General features: G+C 44.6%; 1 protein-coding gene across 5 annotated transcripts in view; it reads left to right on the plus strand.

Moving 5' to 3' along the window:
• The window catches only part of LOC126284198 (aminopeptidase N-like), a 1,000,437-nt gene that overhangs the window by 937,852 nt on the left and 42,964 nt on the right, over window positions 1-19,621 (plus strand). For all 5 annotated transcript variants that reach the window (XM_049982954.1, XM_049982953.1, XM_049982955.1 and 2 more), the window contains 3 exons: window positions 2,104-2,384; window positions 7,802-8,001; window positions 17,566-17,733. In XM_049982954.1, the coding sequence (XP_049838911.1) occupies window positions 2,104-2,384; window positions 7,802-8,001; window positions 17,566-17,733 (649 nt within the window). The remainder of the gene's footprint in view (window positions 1-2,103; window positions 2,385-7,801; window positions 8,002-17,565; window positions 17,734-19,621) is intronic.

Below are 19,621 nucleotides of genomic sequence, written 5' to 3' on the forward strand. Positions count from 1 at the left end.
ACTACTCATTACTCTTACTATACGCTTCTGCACTCTAAACATTTTTTCTCTGTTTGTGGAGTTACCCCAAGATATGATACCATATGACACAATGAAGTGAAAATAAGCAAAATATGCCAGATTTTTTTAATATATATATCTCCTATGTCTGACATCATTCGCATTGCAAACACAGAGTTGTTTAGGCGCTTTAGCAATTCGTTACTATGTTGCTCCCAACTGAATTTATTATCAAGTTGTAATCCCAAGAATTTTACACTCTCAACTTCTCCTATTTCCATGTCATCATATTTTATACACACACCAGAAGGAAATCTCTTGGACGTTCTTAACTGCATATAGTGGGTCTTTTCAAAGTTTAATGACAGTGAATTGGCTATGAACCACTTATTAATGTCAGTAAAAATTTGATTAGCTGCCCTTTCTAAATTTATATTTGATTTACTATTTATTGCAATGTTTGTATCATCTGCAAATAAGACAAACTCGGCATATGGTAATGTAACAGATGACAGGTCATTAATATACACAAGAAACAGTAGCGGACCTAAAGTGCGCGTCATTAATGTCAGCGGCCGAGTTTAGGTTCATTCTGTGCATCTGACGTCACAGAACACAGTCAGCCAATGAACAGAGAACGACGTTGCCAGAGCACGGACGAGTGTCTTCAGTTTTAGAAACGTTCAGTCATAAATAAAGTAATTGAACAAAAGCAATGTCTTGATAGCAGACTTTCTATTATAGAAAGTTTGGAAAAAGCATTCTTTATACCAATCGCTTCATATTCTATTAATTAATTAAACCAAACAAGCCATAAGCATATTAATTCAGGCGATAGGAGGGAAAGGTGTTTGTATCATTCTCACTAACCGCTTTATCGCAATAAAGAACAGCAGTAAATGTTTATTTCTTATTGTACTTCGACGAAACGTGAGTAATTCCTGATCATTCCAACAGTGTTTGTCGGTATTTTGCGTGACATTTTAAAGTCCTCCGGGAGAGATACCAAAAGTCGAGCTGCGTTAGCGTAATGGTTAAAGTGTATGGCGTTTTCATTAATTTATGTTCCTGTGCATCTCTTGTTATCCGTTTGTGTGCTCCAAACGACTTTGAGTTTTGGACGGTTATGAATCAAATGACAGAACTGTCATTCCAGTTAAGACAATCAATTATATATATGTTTGCGTTTCGGTTCTATGTCTCTGTCTGGACTGAAGAGGCTATTGTCAGTTTACTATTTATGTTCTATTTTGTAAGCTTACAAATGACACTATATTGAAATGTGTTCTTCAGTCTATTGCAGGATACAATTCGTGTTGAATCAGTTCCAGCACTTCAATATTTTGTTTTTGTGCTTATGTACATATATGGTTGTTTAAATAAAGGAAAAAAAGGTAAGAAAATATGGCTGCTAAGCAAACGGTTCGGAGTTCAAACCTTGAGCGGTGCCTAATATTTCCTTTATTTAAAAACAATATCGAAGTGTCTTACTCATGAATTTTATTCGTTTGAATGCAATTTTTTGAAATTTCTAGTGGCAACTAAAATCGACCTTACGGAAAGTATACGCTGTGGACTTTTACCTCTGCAAACTCTTCAAAATTTCGTTTAATGGTTTACTTCATCTGATGCTGCACAATGACTGCGTTGAACATCGAAACAAAATTAAGTCATTTATGGGGGGAAGGTATCAGTCAAGAAGTTGTGTAAAAATCAAATTTTTGGGCCAAATAGTTTTCGTGAAATCGAATGATAAAGTGTGTGAAAGCAGTCGAAACACCATGTGTCTGCACAGGCGAGCAGTGCAATGATGACAAAATCGCGCACATCGCGGAATGCGGGGAGCACGTCTCCGTAGCAGCGAAAGGGTTAATGCGGCCGTGGTGGCTTTACTTCACAAACTGCGCGCTCCCCCTAAACGTAAGTTTGATGGCGCTGCTTCTCTTGGCGCGTACAACTGCCAACGCAGCAATCTCCCGCTTGTGGGCGGGCAAGCGCGAGCCGCCAAGATAAAAGAATTGAACTACAGTGAGTGCAGATCCAGTGTCCCCTGTGAGAGGTGTCGTCCGGTGTCTTGCTGACGGCCCGCCCCGTGTCCGGCAGGCTTCTATCGCGTCAACTACGACGAGACCAACTGGCGGCTGGTGCTGGCGGCTCTGTCGGACGCGGGCTCGGTGGAGACGCTGTCGGCGGTGTCGCGCGCGCAGCTGCTGGACGACGCGCTGTCGCTGGCGCGCGCCGGCCGGCTGCCGTACGCCACGGCGCTCGACCTCACCACCTACCTGCGCCACGAGACCGACTACCTGCCCTGGAAGGCCGCCTTCAACGCCTTCTCCTACCTCGACGGCGCCCTCATCCGCTCCGCCGACTACGACGTCTTCAGGGTGAGCTCGATCCTCTGTGACAATCCAGTCTCATTTTCTCCACTCCACAAGTGGAACACTTTGGCACCTGCGAATGTTGTAGGCAGTCACTAGGTCCGCGTCCTATCATTTTTGTTACCAAGTAAGATCGCAGTCCGTTCGCACTAACCATCTACCGATTTCCTACATGCGGACACTGCCTAATCAGAAGTATCTACACTACTGGCCATTAAAATTGCTACACCACCAAGATGACGTGCTACTGACGCGAAATTTAACCGACAGGAAGAAGATGCTGTGCTATGCAAATTATTGGCTTTTCAAAGCATTCACACAAGGTTGGCGCATGTGGCGACATCTACAACGTGCTGACGTGAGGAAAGTTACCAAGCGATTTCTCATATACAAATAGCAGTTGACCGGCGTTGCCTGGTGAAACGTTGTTGTGATGCCTGGTGTAAGGAGGAGAAATGCGTACCATCACGTTTACGACTTTGATAAAGCTCGGATTGTAGCCTATCGCGATTGCGGTTTATCCCTGTCGCGACATTGCTGCTCACGTTGATCCAGCTCCAATGACTGTTAGCAGAATATGGAATCGATGGGTAATACGGAACGCCGTGCTGCATCCCAACGGCCTCGTATCACTAGCAGTTGAGATGACAGGCATCTTATCAGCATGGCTGTAACGGATCGTGCAGCCACGTCTCGATCCCTCAGTCAACAGATGGTGACGTTTGCAAGACAAAAACCATCTGCACGAACAGTTCTACGACGTTTGCAGCAGCACGGACTATCAGCTTGGAGACCGTGGCTGCGGTTACCCTTGACGCTGCATCACAGATAGGAGCGCCTGCGATGGTGTACTCAACGACGAACCTGGGTGCTCGAATGGCAAAACGTCATTTTTTTCGGATGAATCCAGGTTCTGTTTACAGCATCATGATGGTCGCATCCGTGTTTGGCGACATCGCGATGAACGCACATTGGCGTATTACCCGGCGTGATGGTATGGGATGCCATTGGTTACACGTCTCGGTCACCTCTTGTTCGTATTGACGGCACTTTGAAGAGTGGACGTTACATTTCACATGTGTTACGACCCGTGGCTCTACCCTTCATTCGATCCTCGCGAAGCCCTACATTTCAGCAGGATAATGCACGACCGCATATTGCAGATCCTGTACGGGCCTTTCTGGATACAGAAAATGTTCGTCTGGTGCCCTGGCCCAGCACATTCTCCAGATCTCTCAAAAATTGGAAACGTCTGGTCAATGGTGGCCGAGCATCTGGCTCGTGATAATACGCCAGTCATTACTCTTGATGAACTGTGGTAACGTGTTGAAGCTGCTTGGCCAGCTGTATCTGTACACGCCATCCAAGCTCTGTTTGACTCAATGCCTAGGCGTATCAAGGCCGTTATTACGGCCAGAGGTGGTTGTTCTGGGTACTGATTTCGCAGGATCTATGCACTCAAACTGCGTGAAAATGTAATCACATGTCCGTTCTAGTATAATATATTTGTCCAATGAATACCTGTTTATCATCTGCATTTCATCTTGGTGTAGGAAGTTTAATGGCCAGTAGTGTATACACCTATTACCGGATGGGGTGTGCCCACATTTCGCCTCTACGGCAGCTTGAACTCTGCTGGCGATACTTCGAATCGGATGTCTGAAGGCCAGTGAAGGAATGGCAGCCCATTCTTTCTGAATAGCCGTAACCAGAGGAGGTAGTGAGTTTGGCCACTGGTTTCTGGAGCAAACCGATGTTCTAAATTGTCGCACACCCTTTCCATTGGGATCATGTCGGGACTCTGGACACACCAGTGCATTTCAAGAATGTAGGTGTCCACTCACAACTGCCTGACAGATGCTGCGTTATGACAGGGTCATTGTAGTGCAGTCATCGTTTCTGAACTGTTGCATTACTGTACGCGGGTCACAGTGCTGCAAAACGGGTCCATATTCTTCTGCATTTAGCCTTTTCTTAATATCAGTAATCGCATCCAGCCACATAAAACATCCGTGCAGCGTAACACCACCTCCTCCATATTTCACTGTTAGCACTGCTCATGATAGCAGGTAACATTCTCTAGGCATTCGCCAAATCCAAACTCTTCCATCGGATTGCCACAGGTACTGCGTAATTCATCACTCTATATCACTCGTTTCCAGTCATCCACTGTCCACTGTCTTATGAGGAACTTCTCGACCATTGTGCCACATCCTTTTTAATCCCTTACACACAGTCATTGTGCTAGCTGAACCTCTGGTAACACTTTGGAACACATGAGTGTTTCCTTCTGCTGAATCTTGAAATTTTTTACAACTAAAATCCGCAATGCTGGACGGTCCCTTTCGGTCAGTACATCAGGTCTATCTGGTCTTGGTTTAACTGATGTCGCTACTACGCGTTTCCACTTCACGCACACATCACGAACAGGCGGTATGGGCAGCTTTAGAAGCTTTAGAAGGAACTTCCTGGCAGATTAAAACTGCGTGCCGGATCCAAACTCGAACTCGGGACCTTTGCCTTTTGCAGGTAAGTGATCTACCGACTGAGCTACCCATCCCAACAGCTTCAGTTCTGCCAGTACCTCGACTACTACCTTCCAAACTCCACAGAAGCTCTTCTGCAAACCTTGCTGAACTAGCACTCAGGTGTGGCCGAGAGGTTCTAGGCGCTTCAGTATGGAACAGCGCGACCGCAACGGTCGCAGGTTCGAATCCTGCCTCGGGCATAGATGTGTGTGCTGTCCTTAGGTTAATTAGGTTTAACCTAAGTTCTAGGGGACTGATGACCTCAGATGTTAAGTTCCATAGTGCTCAGAGCCATTTGAACCATTTGAACTAGCACTTCTGTTGGGATGGGTCGTGAGTCGTGCTTGGGTAGCTCAAGCCGTAGAGCACTTGCCCGCGAAAGGCAAAGGTCCCGAATTCGAATCTCGACACGCTGTTTTAATCTGCACAGTGAAAATCTCATTCTTGAGCTTTAAAAGGGTTGAGATGTCCCTGATGACTTTGTTACTCAGGTGACATCGAATGACTAATCCACGTTAGAAGCCACTAAACTCTCGTGGACGAGCTGTTCTGCTGTTATTGCTTCTTTGTTTACAATATAATAATTGTCATCTCCTTTTGCGCTGCCAAGTCCGCCTCTAGTCACATTTAATGGTCAATCCTGCATTTAATAGGGTGTTCAGGCAAACCTGATCACACAGTGTATTTTACTTAGCATTAAATGCGTTCTTTGTCTCCGTCCGTTTTTAATAATCATAATTTTCCAAGTTGTGGCACAATGGTTATTCGATAAAACTTCGTCGCCTATGAAAGGATACTTATTATGATGTGCACTTAGAAAGTTAAGTAAATCGTACTATAAAGTAAAGGCATTACTTCAGTTAATCCAGGATTGATGATTGCGAACATAATATTTAATTTACAAACGTAGTACTTCTTCGTAGTTCTACGATCAGCCTCTGATTTTTGTGAAATATAACTACAATGTGTGCGCCCCAGTAAAAGGCAATTAAATGTGAGGCAAATTTTACCCAAATAACTTGAACTACGGAGTTGAGACAGCATCTGCGAATTCAATTTTAAATATTGGTAGTCATTTGTAAAATAATAATAGCTATGTTTTAAATGCCTTTTCTTTTTCTCCAGTACTCGCACAACAACTTTTGAGCATGCGGTGTCTAATCCGCAGACTTTCGTGGCCCTCGTCATTGGTGGTAAAATCTTTTGAATCATTAGGCCGCGTCATATTCCTCTTTAAATTTCTGCAATGCTTGACGTTAAGATCCCTATGCTGGTATATTCTTCAGGGTTCCACTGCTATTTCAGGATTGTTGGATACTGTCAAAAAACAGTGTCTCAACCACTTATAAGGGGAAGTTTTCCCCGTGGTTCTTCGTAGAAGTAGAGTTTCTTTGTAAACATCTTCTCGCTGCTATTCGTGGACCGTCGTCATTGGGTAAATAATGAAAAGAAATACTTAAGAGAGAAAGAGAATTCAAAATATTATTATTGTTGTGGCAGCCGTTATTTTCTGGCAGCTGTTTACGCTCCTCGCTCGTCGTAGCTGTGTAGTTGCTTCCGTGATTGCTAATCTTCTACCATTAATTTAATTAGTCTCAATTAATATCAGCCAAGTCTGGTTAATTTTACAACTCGATACAATGGCGACTATAGACCACGTGTGTTCGCGTCTCACTAATGACGGAATTGATCACTTTCTCTATGAGATGCGAATGGATACACATCATCTCCCTCTATGCAAAGCTCCACCGTTGTAGCCTCATAGAGGACACAGTCGGTACCGGCCACCGACCGCCGTGTGAACCTCATCAAATGGCCTCATTTGGATGCGGTACGGAGGGGTGTGGGATCAGCACACCCTTCTTCCGGCCGATATTGGCTTTGCAGATTCTGGAACCTCTCTTTTTCATTCAAGTGACTGAGTGGATATGTTCCATTTCTCCCACCAAGGAACAAATCTGGCAGTGCCGGGAATTGAACCAGAGTCCTCCACATGACAGGTAGCCGCGATGAACCGGCCGCTGTGGCCGAGCGATTCTAGGCGCTTCAGTCCTGAACCGCGCTGCTGCTACGGTCGCAGGTTCGAATCCTGCCTCGGGCGTGGCTGTGTGTGATGTCTTTAGATTAGTTAGGTTTAAATAGTTCTAAATTTAGGGGACTGATGACCTCAGATGTTAAGTCCCATAGTGCTTAGAGCCATTTGAACCATTTTTAGCCGCATTGACTACTCTGCTATAAAGGAAGACTTCCTATGCGATAGAGAAAACATAGAGAGGTAGGAAGAGACGTACATTTGATCCTTATGTGTGACTTCACATAATCTAGCATCGAGGTTAGTTATTGAATTACTAGTTAATGTTTTATCAATAGTTTATGACATAATTCCTATCCACTATGGAAGATGGAAACATACAAGTTGTTGCATATTCATACTGACCTACTGCGAGAGTCAGTGTAGTGATTGTTCCGTCCCCCCCCCCCCCCCCCCCTCCCTCAACTCACTCCTCCACAATTTCGCACGCCACATGAAAATGAAGGCTGCTTTCCATACATCTGAGCTACAACGAAACGTTGCAAAAAATAAGAAAAGGCACTATCCGTGAAATAGTTATATTTCTAGAATGAGATTTTCACCCTGCAGCGGAGTGTACGCTGATATGAAACTTCCTAGCAGATTAAAACTGTGATCCGGGCCGAGACCCTTTCGCGGGCGAGTGGTCTACCAACTGAGCTACCCAAGCACGACTCATGCCCCGTCCTCACAGCTTTACTTCTGCCAGTACCTCGTCTCCTACCTTCCAAACTTTACAGAAGTTCTCTGCTAGGAAGTTTCAGTTATAGTTCTGTTTGGGTAGACTACAACCAGCTCTAACATACGGGTGTTGTGTGCTACAGAGCTACATACTTAAGCTGATCACCAAGCTGTACGAGCACACGGGCTTCACCGACAACCCGACGGACCCGCAGCTGACGGTGTACAAGCGCGTCAACGTGCTGGGCTGGGCGTGCAACCTCGGACACCAGGACTGCGTCCGCAACGCGCTGCTCCTCTTCCAGAACTGGAGGGCCACGCCAGACCCGGATACCAACAACCCGTGAGTACCCCACACACCAAACGTCATGCGCACACGTTGTTGTTTGCATAATTATCCAAAGCTTCACGCTACCAATCTACTAAATGCTGTTTCTTCTCCTGATGTTTCATCCGAATATCTTTCGGTCTTGTTCAGAGGGAGCCAACAGTGAACAGACTGACGCTACAGAGCTCGCTACGTCCTTTATAAACCAGCAGCCCGCACCACTGTGCACAAGGCGACAGACACACAAGCTCCAGAGACGTTGATCGGCGGCAGAGATGTATGCATGAACTCAGTCTGTGGCTATGCTGTCGATTCATGCTGGAATGTAGCGTTATGACCTGCACTGTGGCAACGTCTTCGAAAGTTTACTCGAGATAGTGCCGGATTCCATTTCCTGCCCAAGCTTCAGCCGCTGTCTGTTAATTAAATTATTGGTCAAACATATTCCATTCGCTTCCTTCCTAACGATATATCGACATCCCACCATTAATCGATTGCTTGATTCAATTAATGCATACTTCTCTCCCACTGATCAACATCTCTGGCGCTTGTGTACCTGTGGCCGCATTCGCTGCGTCGCCGACCGCGAATTTAGAAGAACAGAACGAGCGCTGTAGCGTCAGTCTCGCGGTTTACTCTGAAGATGATCGAATAATATAAGTTCGAATTGTCAGGGGAAGAAACAGAATTTATGTAGCTGCACGCCAGAAATTTAATAGATCTGTCAATGCGCCGCAAAAACATGAAGATGCACCTCCAGGTAAAATTTTGGGTATGACACCCCAATCATCCTCTCTTGGAGACGGGGGTGGGACGGAAGGTATGGTAAAACGAAACATAACCGTGTAACGCCTGTAGAAGTTTCAACCAAACTAGACCTACTACCTAGGAAGAAGTATTGACAGTGTAAGCCAACACTACCACCCCTGTTTGCGGATTTGATGTTGAGAAAATAGCGAAATGTTAGCATAGCACAGTCCGGCAGATCTCCTATCTAACTTTAACAGTATCACTTGCAGTGACACTTACGTTCTAGATTAGGGACATTAACTTATAGGGCCATTCTGTTAAATACCACGAAGGAAATTTGAGATTTTCTTCCATAAGCATAGGAGCCCACAGGATGGGGTAAGGGGAGGGGCAGTTGAGCCCCTCTTGGAATCTGAGTACAGATTTTATTCGTTATACGAGCTGTATCAAGGTCCGATTTCGCACGACATGGAAACCACTGTGAAAATCTGACGGAAATTTGCACAGATATGTTAAGCAGTGTCTTTAGTGTGCCTGCCGATCGCTTTACTCGCTCTTTTCAGTTGAGAAGGCAAAGTGATCGCGTAGAAATGCCTAAAACAACAGTGTCTCCCGCCACGTATGTGTATCTAGTGAGAGATTTCGCCTGAAGTTATGCAGTCCACATAACATAAATGTCACGTGTTTCTGTCCTCAAGACAATTTTCAGATGCATTCTGTAGGGGCAATGAAGACGCTCATGCAGCGTTTTAGATGGGAACTGTTTGATCAGCCACAATACAGCCCTTAATTGGCTCCCTTTCATGTTCATCTCTGCTCACATGAACAGGTAGATACGAAAACAACATTTTGGCACAAACAACGAACGGCAGACCAGTGTAGAGAATTGACAGAAAACACAGGTGGATGCTTTTTGTGACGAGGATACTGGAAAGTTTGTATGACGCTACGTCAAATCTCAAAGTCGGGGCGGCGACTATTTAGAGAGGTAGCTAGAAGGTGTGGCTAACTGTTGCCAAAAAAAATTCTGATTTTCACTGTGCTTTCCATGTCGCGACCGATCGGACCTTACTTTTCCAACAGCCTTCGTATAATTTTCACAGATTTCTGGAAATGACTGTCTGTGATTCTACTACAACTTTTCGCAAAGCATAATGCAATGTGAAACACAATGGCGTTACGAAGCGCTCTTAACCTGAGTTTGCTTGGTTGCCAGGCTGTTCACCGTAAATTATACCATTCTTTTGTCACGGCGCTTGTTTCGGCACTGTTTTTCACTCATGATCGATGTGAACCTTTACAGAAAATTGCCGAAACAGGGTATCCAGTGTTATTCCTGTCGATTCCTCATACATTCCTTATCAAACTGCAGAAAGGGACAGATCAACACTCATCACAAAGTAACGATGGCCTTAGTTACCCTCCCCTTGCTGAGCAACTTAATCGCAACCATAGATTACCGATTGTTTATGGAAAATGATGACTCATATGTTAAGGCTATAGTCATGGCAGAGCGATTATAGTAGACACTAAATAACGGCGCCTTGATACACTTTACTTTTATTCACCGATACGTCACCTACAGACCCAAAAGCGTAAGTCGTAAAAAAAATACGATTTTCTGAACTATAAAGAGGAAAAAAAATTAAACTTCAGTGTTGCAATGATGACATCTCTAGGGGTTGGAACCTTCCCACACAATATGCGGTGCAACAACGCGCAACATGCAGTCATACAGTTACCAATTCTTCACTACAGCCGGCATGGTTTTACAATGACATGTCAAACTGAGAGAATGAGTATCATCTTGGCTTACTCCTAGGCTGATCCTACAGGTCAGTTTGAGTCTTGTTTTGAAAGGAGCCCCACATTCATCTCATCAACTGTTGACCCTGGGCCGCACTTCACCCAGACAGCTTAAAAAGACATAGCTTTCAAAATACATGTATCGTGCCACACGATAAATAAATAATAACAGGAATTCACAAACAAATAAAGCGCAAACCTTTGAAATGATAGATGATCAATGACTGCAGGTAACGAAAACTGAATCAGTGACCTACATCTCTCCAGCCAGCGATTCCAATCTCTTCGGCGGAAGGCGCGCGCCAAGCGGAATTTATCTCCCTCCTCACAAAACAATGACCTCCTGTTTCGGATCTGGATTTAGTAGGCGATCCTTCATATAGCGGCCTGGCCGACCTAATTTTCAACATTCGTCTGTAGCACCATATCTCAAATGCTTCCATTCTCTTCTTTTCCGGTTTTCCTACAGTCCATGCTTCACTACCATACAATGCTGTACTCCAGACGTACATTCTCAGAAATTTCTTCCTCAAATGAAGGCCGATATTTGATATTAGTAGACTTCTCTTGGCCAGGAATGCTTTTTTTTCATTGCTAGTTTGCTTCTGATGTCCTCCTAACTCTGTCTGTCATTGGTTATTTTACTTTTTAGGTAGCAGAATTCTTAACTTCTTCTACTTCGTGACCATCAATCCTGATGTTAAGTTTCTCACTGTTCTCATTTCTACTACTTCTCATTACCTTCGTCTTTCTTCGATTTACTCTCAATCCATATTCTGTACTAATTAGTCAGTTCGTTCCGTTCAGGAGATCATGTAACTGTTCTTCACTTACACTCGGGTTAGCAATGTCACGAGCGAATCGTATCATTGATATCCTTTCACCTTGATCTGTCAGAGTCACACCTAGACGTATCAGGAGTCCCATATCACTCCAAATTGCACACGCCCCGCACCATTACAGAGTCTCCACCAGCTTGAACAGTCCCCTGCTGACATGCAGGGTCGATGGATTCATGAGGTTGACTCCAAATCCATCCACGTCCATTCGCTCGATACAATTTGAAATGAGACTCGTCCGACCAAGCAACATGTTTCCAGCTATCAACAGCCCAATGTCGGTATTGATGGCCTCAGGCGAGGCGTAAAGCTTTGTGTCGTACAGTCATTAAGGTTACACGAGTGGTCCTTCGGCTCCGAAAGCCCATATTGATGATGTTTCGTTGTATCGTTCGCACGCTGGCACTTGTTGATAGCCCAGCACTGAAATCTTAGTCAATTTGCGGAAGGGTTGCACTTCTGACACGTTGAACGATTCTCTTGAGTCGTCGTTGGTCCCTTTCTTGCAGGACCTTTATCCGGCAGAAGCGATGTCGGGGGTTTGATGTTTTACCGAATTCCTGATATTCACGGTACACTCGTGAAATGGTCGTACGGGAAAATCCCCACTTCATCTCTACCTCGGACATGCTGTGTCCCATCGCTAGTGCGCCGACTGTAACACCACGTTCAAACTCACTTAAATTTTGATAACCTGCCATTGCACCAGCCGTAACCGATCTAACAACTGCACCAGACATTTGTTGTCTTATATAGGTGTTGCCAATCGCAGCGCCATATTCTGCCTATTTACACATCTCTGTATATGAATAGGCCTGCCTAAAGCAGTTACTTTGGCGCTTCAGTGTAGGCGAGTTAGTCAGTGCAAACTTCCATCCATTTATTCCCATTTGTCAAATTGGGTAACTTCCCCAAGAGGTTAGTTCCAATCTGATGAAGTAGAGCAACTCCAGTAGGAACTTGTACCAGGTATAAATGAAGTAACGTAGGTACATCTTTAAGGCGTTGGCATTCCCAAGTGGCTTATACACTAACCTTCGCCTTTGTGGCGGTTTAAACTCTGCTGGGGACACTTTCAATGAGATGTCTGAATGTCTGCGGAGTATGATGGCTGGTCCGCCTCTCGTGACGTTTACTTGTCAATTCCGCATTATGTAAGAATATCCAGTTACTTTTCATAATATAGTGTATAACGTCTGACAAATCGGAGGTGATCTCCACAGGGAAGTGTATTGGAACGCTGCCCATCATTTTACAAGTATATATTAATAACCAGGCAGGCAGTATTAATAGTAACCGTAGACTTTTTGCGGATAATGCAGTTATCTGTAACTGAGTACTGTCTGAAAAGAGCTGCTTCTGATTCTATCAACGGTCTTCGCAAATCGCAAGTAATCAGATCTCAGAGCATTGTAAAAATATTTCAGTAAGGCTGGCTGTAATTGAAGTTGGATGACGAGCAACTATTCATGACCATTGCACCTTAATTCCTTTTATACAATAGTTCATGTAAAAACGAAACTAAACTCCTCCGGAACAGGCCATAAAGGGCCAACTGTACCGACCTGCCACCGTGTCATCCTCAGCCCACAGGCTTCACTGGATGCGGATATGGAGGGGCATGTAGTCAGCACACCGCTCTCCCGGCCGTATGTCAGTTTACGGAACCAGACATCTCATTCAAATAGCTCCTCAGTTTGCCTCACAAGGACTGAGTGCACCCTGCTTGCCAACAGCTCTCGGCAGACGGATGGTCACCTATCCAAGTGCTAGCCCAGCCCAAGAACGCTTAAGTTCGATGATCTGACCAGAACCGGTGCTACCACTGCCGCAAGGCCGTTGGCACAGTAGTTCAACTGCTAATCTAAATTCCCCCGTTGACAGCTTCTTTCTTCTCTAACAACAAATGGCTCTGAGCACTATGGGACTTAACTGCTGAGGCCATCAGACCCCTAGGACTTAGAACTACTTAAATCTAAGGACATCACATACATCCATGCCCGAGGCAGGATTCGAACCTGCAACCGTAGCGGTCGCGCGGTTCCACACTGTAGTGCCTAGAACCGCTCGGCCACCCCGGCTGGCGTTTGGACAACATCAGCGCTGTAATTATCCTCCAATGCATTCCGCGAAAGGCAATCATCATCCTTGCCTTTGCGTCAGTTTTTGCACACTACTGTCCGTTATATTCCTGAATTTTCATTTGCCAACTTTCTATCGTTAATTTCATGGCAAATGAGTGCAGAGACTCCACCAGCGGATCATCATGTCTTCGAAGAGAAGATGTAATACTTACCTGGGGGGCCCCATTTCATTTCCTGTAAACATCAACCGTACTACAACTGACTTCAATCGCATGCTGCAGGCGTGAGAGAACTGTCGCATCAAATGTCTTTTACTCCGTGCGTACCAACGTGTACTGCACTCCATCAGTACAGAAGACCTCTACAAGCTTCGACTTCATACTGTTGGTAACGAGAGTACAATCGTATTAGATATCAAACGAAATCTGTGACTGGACTGAGTAGGTAGGGACAATGCAACGTGTTATTTTGGATGGAGAGTCATTGACAGATCTGAAAGTACCATCTAGCTGTGATGAAAGGTTCGCTGTGCTGATATGGTAAGATTCTGATTACCACAATCCATCGAAAAATTAGCCTTGTCTTAAAGTCGTAGTCAGCAGCTTTTCTGAATTTTAAATGCCGCCTTTAGTATTACGACATCGCTTTATACGTGTAACGTTCACATACACTGACTGATAAAGAAAGTGAAACACGCAGAAGACCTGGTTGGATGTCAACGTAACTTCTTGTACGTACACACCATAGGCGAGAATGTAAATGTTTAGAGTCACAGTTCTCTGTAACAGGTAGAATGGCCAACAGAGTACATTAGTGTCGTTCGTGTTTGCCGGCCGAGGTGGCCTAGCGGTTCTATGCGCTACAATCTGGAACCGCGCGACCGCTACGGTCGCAGGTTCGAATCCTGCCTCGGGAATGGATGTTTGTGATGTCCTTAGGTTAGTTAGGTTTAAGTAGTTCTAAGTTCTAGGGAACTGATGACCACAGCAGTTAAGTCCTATAGTGCTCAGAGCAATTTGAACCATTTGTCGTTCGTGTTTGGTGTTGTTACTAGTCGTCTTATGGTATATAAGGAGCCTGAATAGCGTCAGATTTTGAGCGGTCACTGTGTCGGTCACTGAGATGGTACCTACTCTTTTGAGACAGCGTTATCAGCATGTGGTAGAGTTTGAGAACTATTTATATAACTTTTGGGCAGTTAAGCTATACTTCGTCGCCCGTTCAGCAACTTGTATCTTGAAACAGAAATCTGTTACCTTGTAAACCATGAAATCTACTGAGTTTCTTTGATGTATTAACAATGTTACCTGCCCTGAAAACGGAAATTTGTGTTAGTTTCCGATAGCTTCCATTTCAAATTGTATCTAACTTGTAAGTGGCTTTTGATACTACTTCCGCTTAATTTGTGTTCACTTGCCGATTAATGGTTTTTAGTAGAATAATAATGTAACGTATTGACTATTAAACACGTTACTGACAAGATTTTCTCGATTACGGTGCTTTTAAATTTCAAACGAATATTTGTGTTAAATATATGTCATGTTTTCACATTTGGAAAAAAATATCTTAATTTTCCTTAATAACTTTGTAATTTCAGAAATAGACTGCGGCACAAAGTGGATGAAATAAGAAAAAAATTTAAATTGTTATTATATTGTGTAAAAAGCATACTCTCCACTAGTGTCCGAAAAAACCTGCACAAATGTTCATGTAGGTCTTGATAAGCTTTTAACTGGTGCTTGTTTCAAATGGTCATAAACTTAAATTTCCGCACTTCACAAAATGCATAAATGTAATAATCAAGGACAGCGATATCAGTGAGTCACAACTGGAAAATCCATTTATGTAAATACCTTGATATAACGATTTGTAGGCACAGGAAACGAAGTGATAACGTCGGCCACGTCATAAGTAAGAAAGGTAGCGTACAGTTCACAGGTAGAATCCTTGGAAAATGGAATAGGTCTACAAGAGAAATTGGTTGCAGAATGCTCGTGCGACTCATCCTGTAACAGTGCACAAATGTATGGGGAACCACACCAGACAGGACTATCAGGCATATAGAACGTATACAAAGAAGGCAGCGTTTCATTCATGGGAGAAAGTGGGTGAGATGCTGAAATGCCTGAACTGGAGACTGAAGTGGCCGTTCACTATCCCATTCCTACGAAAGTATACTTGCAGTGTTCCAAGAACCAGTTTTAAGAGCGGACTCTAGGAATACACTACAACCCCAAAAGTATTGCTCCAGTAGGAATTGTAACGAGTCGTTTAGACTAATTATAGCATGCACAGAAGGATTTATGCAATCATTCTTTTTTCGCTCCATGTACGAATAGCATGGGAAAAAAAGTGTAATCCTGGTAAAATGTAAGGTACCTCCATTCATCCACATCACACTGGTTTGCAGAGTATAAATACGTAGATGTAGATTCCTATGTCCACGACAATCCTTAGTATTGCGCAATAAGATTTATGTGTTAGGACTATAGTTGATGCGGTTTTTTACATTATTTGGTCAACACTGACCTCGGGTTATATAACTGACTATCTACGCGCTTTTACAGTCTGTATATTGCGGGGCCGATCCTTGTCATCAGCTATTGACTTCATTATTACACTATCCAGTCACATTAATGTGACCACTATCTATGTTCGACCACTCACAGACGTTAGGTGGCAGCACTGGCAGTGGAGGTTACATAAAGTAAGTCGGGGGTGGGGAGGGGGGGGGGCGGGAAAACAGTGCAGTCGTTGTCGTAATGCAAAAACGGAGCGATTTACTTGCCATCCAAAATGTCATGATCATTGTCTTTTGAGCCAAAGGTGGAAGCATATGCAGAACGGATAAGTTTGTAAACTGTTCACGTGCTACCATCGTTACAGTATATCGTGCATGGCAAAATGGCGCTATCCAAAGCAGCCATCGAGTTAACTGTGGGGCACTACAGGTCATGGACGACAGGGGTGAACATCGGCGGTGGGGATGTGTACGGGGGATCAGACGTGCAACTGTTGAGCAACTGACCACCCAGATGAAACAAGGGGCTACCAACAGTGTCTCCTCAACTACTGTTCAGCGAATGTTGCTGCATATGGCGTCTGGATCAGACACCCACACTGACTTCTGTTCATCGGCGGTGAAGTTAGGAATTTGCACGCCAGACCGCTACTGGATGTCCAATGAGAGCCGATAGGTGGCCTTTTCAGATGAATCGCGTTTTATGCTCCATCGGACAGATGGCCTTTGGCGAGTAAGGCGTGAAACGCATAGAAGTGAACACCTTGCAGCAATCGTCGGAATAGCCCGACCAGATACTTTTCCCTAGGTGATCTCGTCATTCTGGAAGGCACACTGGATCAACACAAGTGTGCGCCTATCCTTGGGGAGTATGTCCATATCTTTGTTTCTCCTCTTTAAGATGGCATCTACCAGGAGGACAATGCAACGTGCTTCGAAAAGCACCAGGACGAGTTTATCGTACTCCCCTGATAACCAAACTCCACAGATTTAAACCCAAGAGAGAATCTGTGAGACTATCTCGATCGGACTGTTCGCAGCACAGAATCTTCAGCCAAGAAACCTTGTGCAGATGGCCGTGGCACTGGAGTCCACGTGGCTGCATATCCCTATCGCTATCTTCCAAAACCTCACTGACTTTCTTCCTGTACGTCTCGCATCGGTCCGCATTGCACAACTTGGTTATTCAGGTTTTTGACGAGTGGTCACATCAATGTCACTGGACAGTGTAGTACTGCTAATAAGAATAAAATGACTATCTTATACATATTTGAACCAGTTGACGACAGCTTAACTCATGCTAAAACTTACGATGTGGATGCTTGAGTTCTGAGGTGCTGAGGTGGAGTGCTCCACACTTCTGGCCATGATGATTCGCTTACAATTTGTGATTCAGAAGGCTAGAACTTGGTCCAGTGACATCATAGTTACGTGATATGTCAAATTATCCTATTATCCAACGTGACAGGACCTTTCTCTCTCCTCTGTGACCACAGTCTTTAGTCTGTTTTTCGCTGATGTAACTTATGGTGAATGTATTCTTGATTATCTAATGTTCTATACATAACGTGTTTTACAGGATTTCCGGCAATTTGAAGAATGTCGTGTACTGCACGGCAATCAGAACTGGTGGCGTAGAGGAGTGGGAGTTCGCCTGGGAACGCTACCAGTCGACCAACGTCGGTAGCGAGAGAGACATCTTGCTGGGCGCCATGGGTTGCTCCAGAGAGCCCTGGCTACTCAACAGGTACGCCTGTTTACCACTCACCATATTTACTATGACCCACAACTCAGAAAAGATGAAGTGGAAGGGAAGGAGGGGACGGGGGTACTACGAAACTGGGAGACAGAGTAGAACAGATATAGGAAGATGTTGAACGTGATGGTAGAGTTACAGAGAGCTGACTTAGTTTGAGAAATTTGTATGTACAGGGACAGTGAGAAACAGGAAGAGGAATAAATGATTGAGCAAAGAAAGGACAGGAGGGTACAGAAGCCAGAAGGGAGGAAGAGCGTCAGGGGAGAAATGTAGGACAAGTGGAAAGCTGGAGAGGAGGGATTAGAAGAGAGAGACAGTGGTAAATGATAGAGGTAGGGAGAGGTAAAAGGACACAAAGAGAGAGCGCGGGAAGAAATATGGGACAGCTGGAAAGTGGGAGAGGAGGGATTAGAAGCAAGGAAGATGTACAGGGACTCAGAAATAGGGAGAGATAAAAGGACATAGAGAGAGGAGGAGGGAGGGGAAGGGAGGGACAGAGGGACAATAGGAGAGAAGAAGAAGCAAGTAGAGTGAACCGAAAGACAAAAGTGAGTTAATTAAAGGGATAAGCAGGGAAGAATGGCAAAATTGAAGAATATGGTTTTACACCCAGTTGAGGATAGAGCCATTAAAGACACAACTCGGATTGGTGAAGAACAGTTAAGGAACTCGGCAGTGACGTTTTCGAAAGAATGATCCTGTTATTTGATTAAGCCCTTTAGGGAAACTACTGTGAACCTAAATCTGGATAGTTATACAAGGGTTTGAACTGTGTTCATCAAAACGGCGAGTCCAATGTCTTAACCTCTGCGCCACCTCGTTCAGTGCCAAGTAGGAGAAAGAAAGGGCTGGTTACTGCGGGGGAGGGGGGGGGGGGAGGAGTTGTACAGAGTTGAGAGTTGGACCTTTGGATGGAGGTAGAAAGAATGGAGGAATGGGAGAGAGAAGAGGGAGGGAAACGGGGAATGACAGGGGGAGGAAGAGAAAGAAGAAGGATGAGAGAGTGAGCGAAATCCTTGGAAAAAAAAGAATGAATGCCAAGGGAAGGGAAAGTGGATGAGAGGGAGTGAGGGAGAGGGGTAGGGGGCGGAGTGTAAAGTTAATTGGTAGGGGAAACGAGAAGTAAGTGGATGGGAGGCTAGGCTCAACAGTAGGTAGCAAGGACAAACAGAATCAGTCTACTACACTGAAATATGGTGATAGGGCGAACGAGAACTCGCACGAACCGAAGTGAGGGTGGACGTGGAAAGAGCAGAGTAAAGGTAAGAATTATAGCAGCAAAACACGCAAAATTTCGTCTCTATGTGATGTAATATATTAATAATGTCTGAGTTGTGGTTTTGTTTATTTCTTACGGCGTTCCAGTTGTATTCTGTTGTAGGAAAAGATGAAATGCGAGAGAATGTAATATTCGCAGAGCAGTTCTTCCACTGAACACAACTGCTCGTTCAGCTCGGTCGTAGACCACGTGGATTGTTTGTTACATTCGCTACAATGTTGGTTTCATTTCTATCTTCATTTACTATTATTCCCATCGGCGTGGTTTGATTTTAACACTTCCAGCTTTCTTGCAGTGCTTGCAAAGACAGATCAGTGTTCGCAAAGACAGATCACGATACTTTTCAACACACAAACGCATGCCAGCTCAAACAGTTAGGTGATATTTGCTGTATACAAAAACCGTGTCTATTTTTTCGACAGTCCTATAAATGCTATCGAGGCTGCCGTGCGAACGGATACCCGCCCACTACGGTCGCTGGCTACCGGCACAAAGAGGACAGCTGGGTTCCGATGGAGGCTTCCGCCAACCTAGCTTCGTCCTCAGTCTTGATTTCCTCACAGCTCAACATCAACATCAACATCGGCTTCGGCCCTG

This window comes from Schistocerca gregaria, chromosome 8, assembly GCF_023897955.1.
Source record: "Schistocerca gregaria isolate iqSchGreg1 chromosome 8, iqSchGreg1.2, whole genome shotgun sequence".
NCBI lineage: Eukaryota > Metazoa > Arthropoda > Insecta > Orthoptera > Acrididae > Schistocerca > Schistocerca gregaria.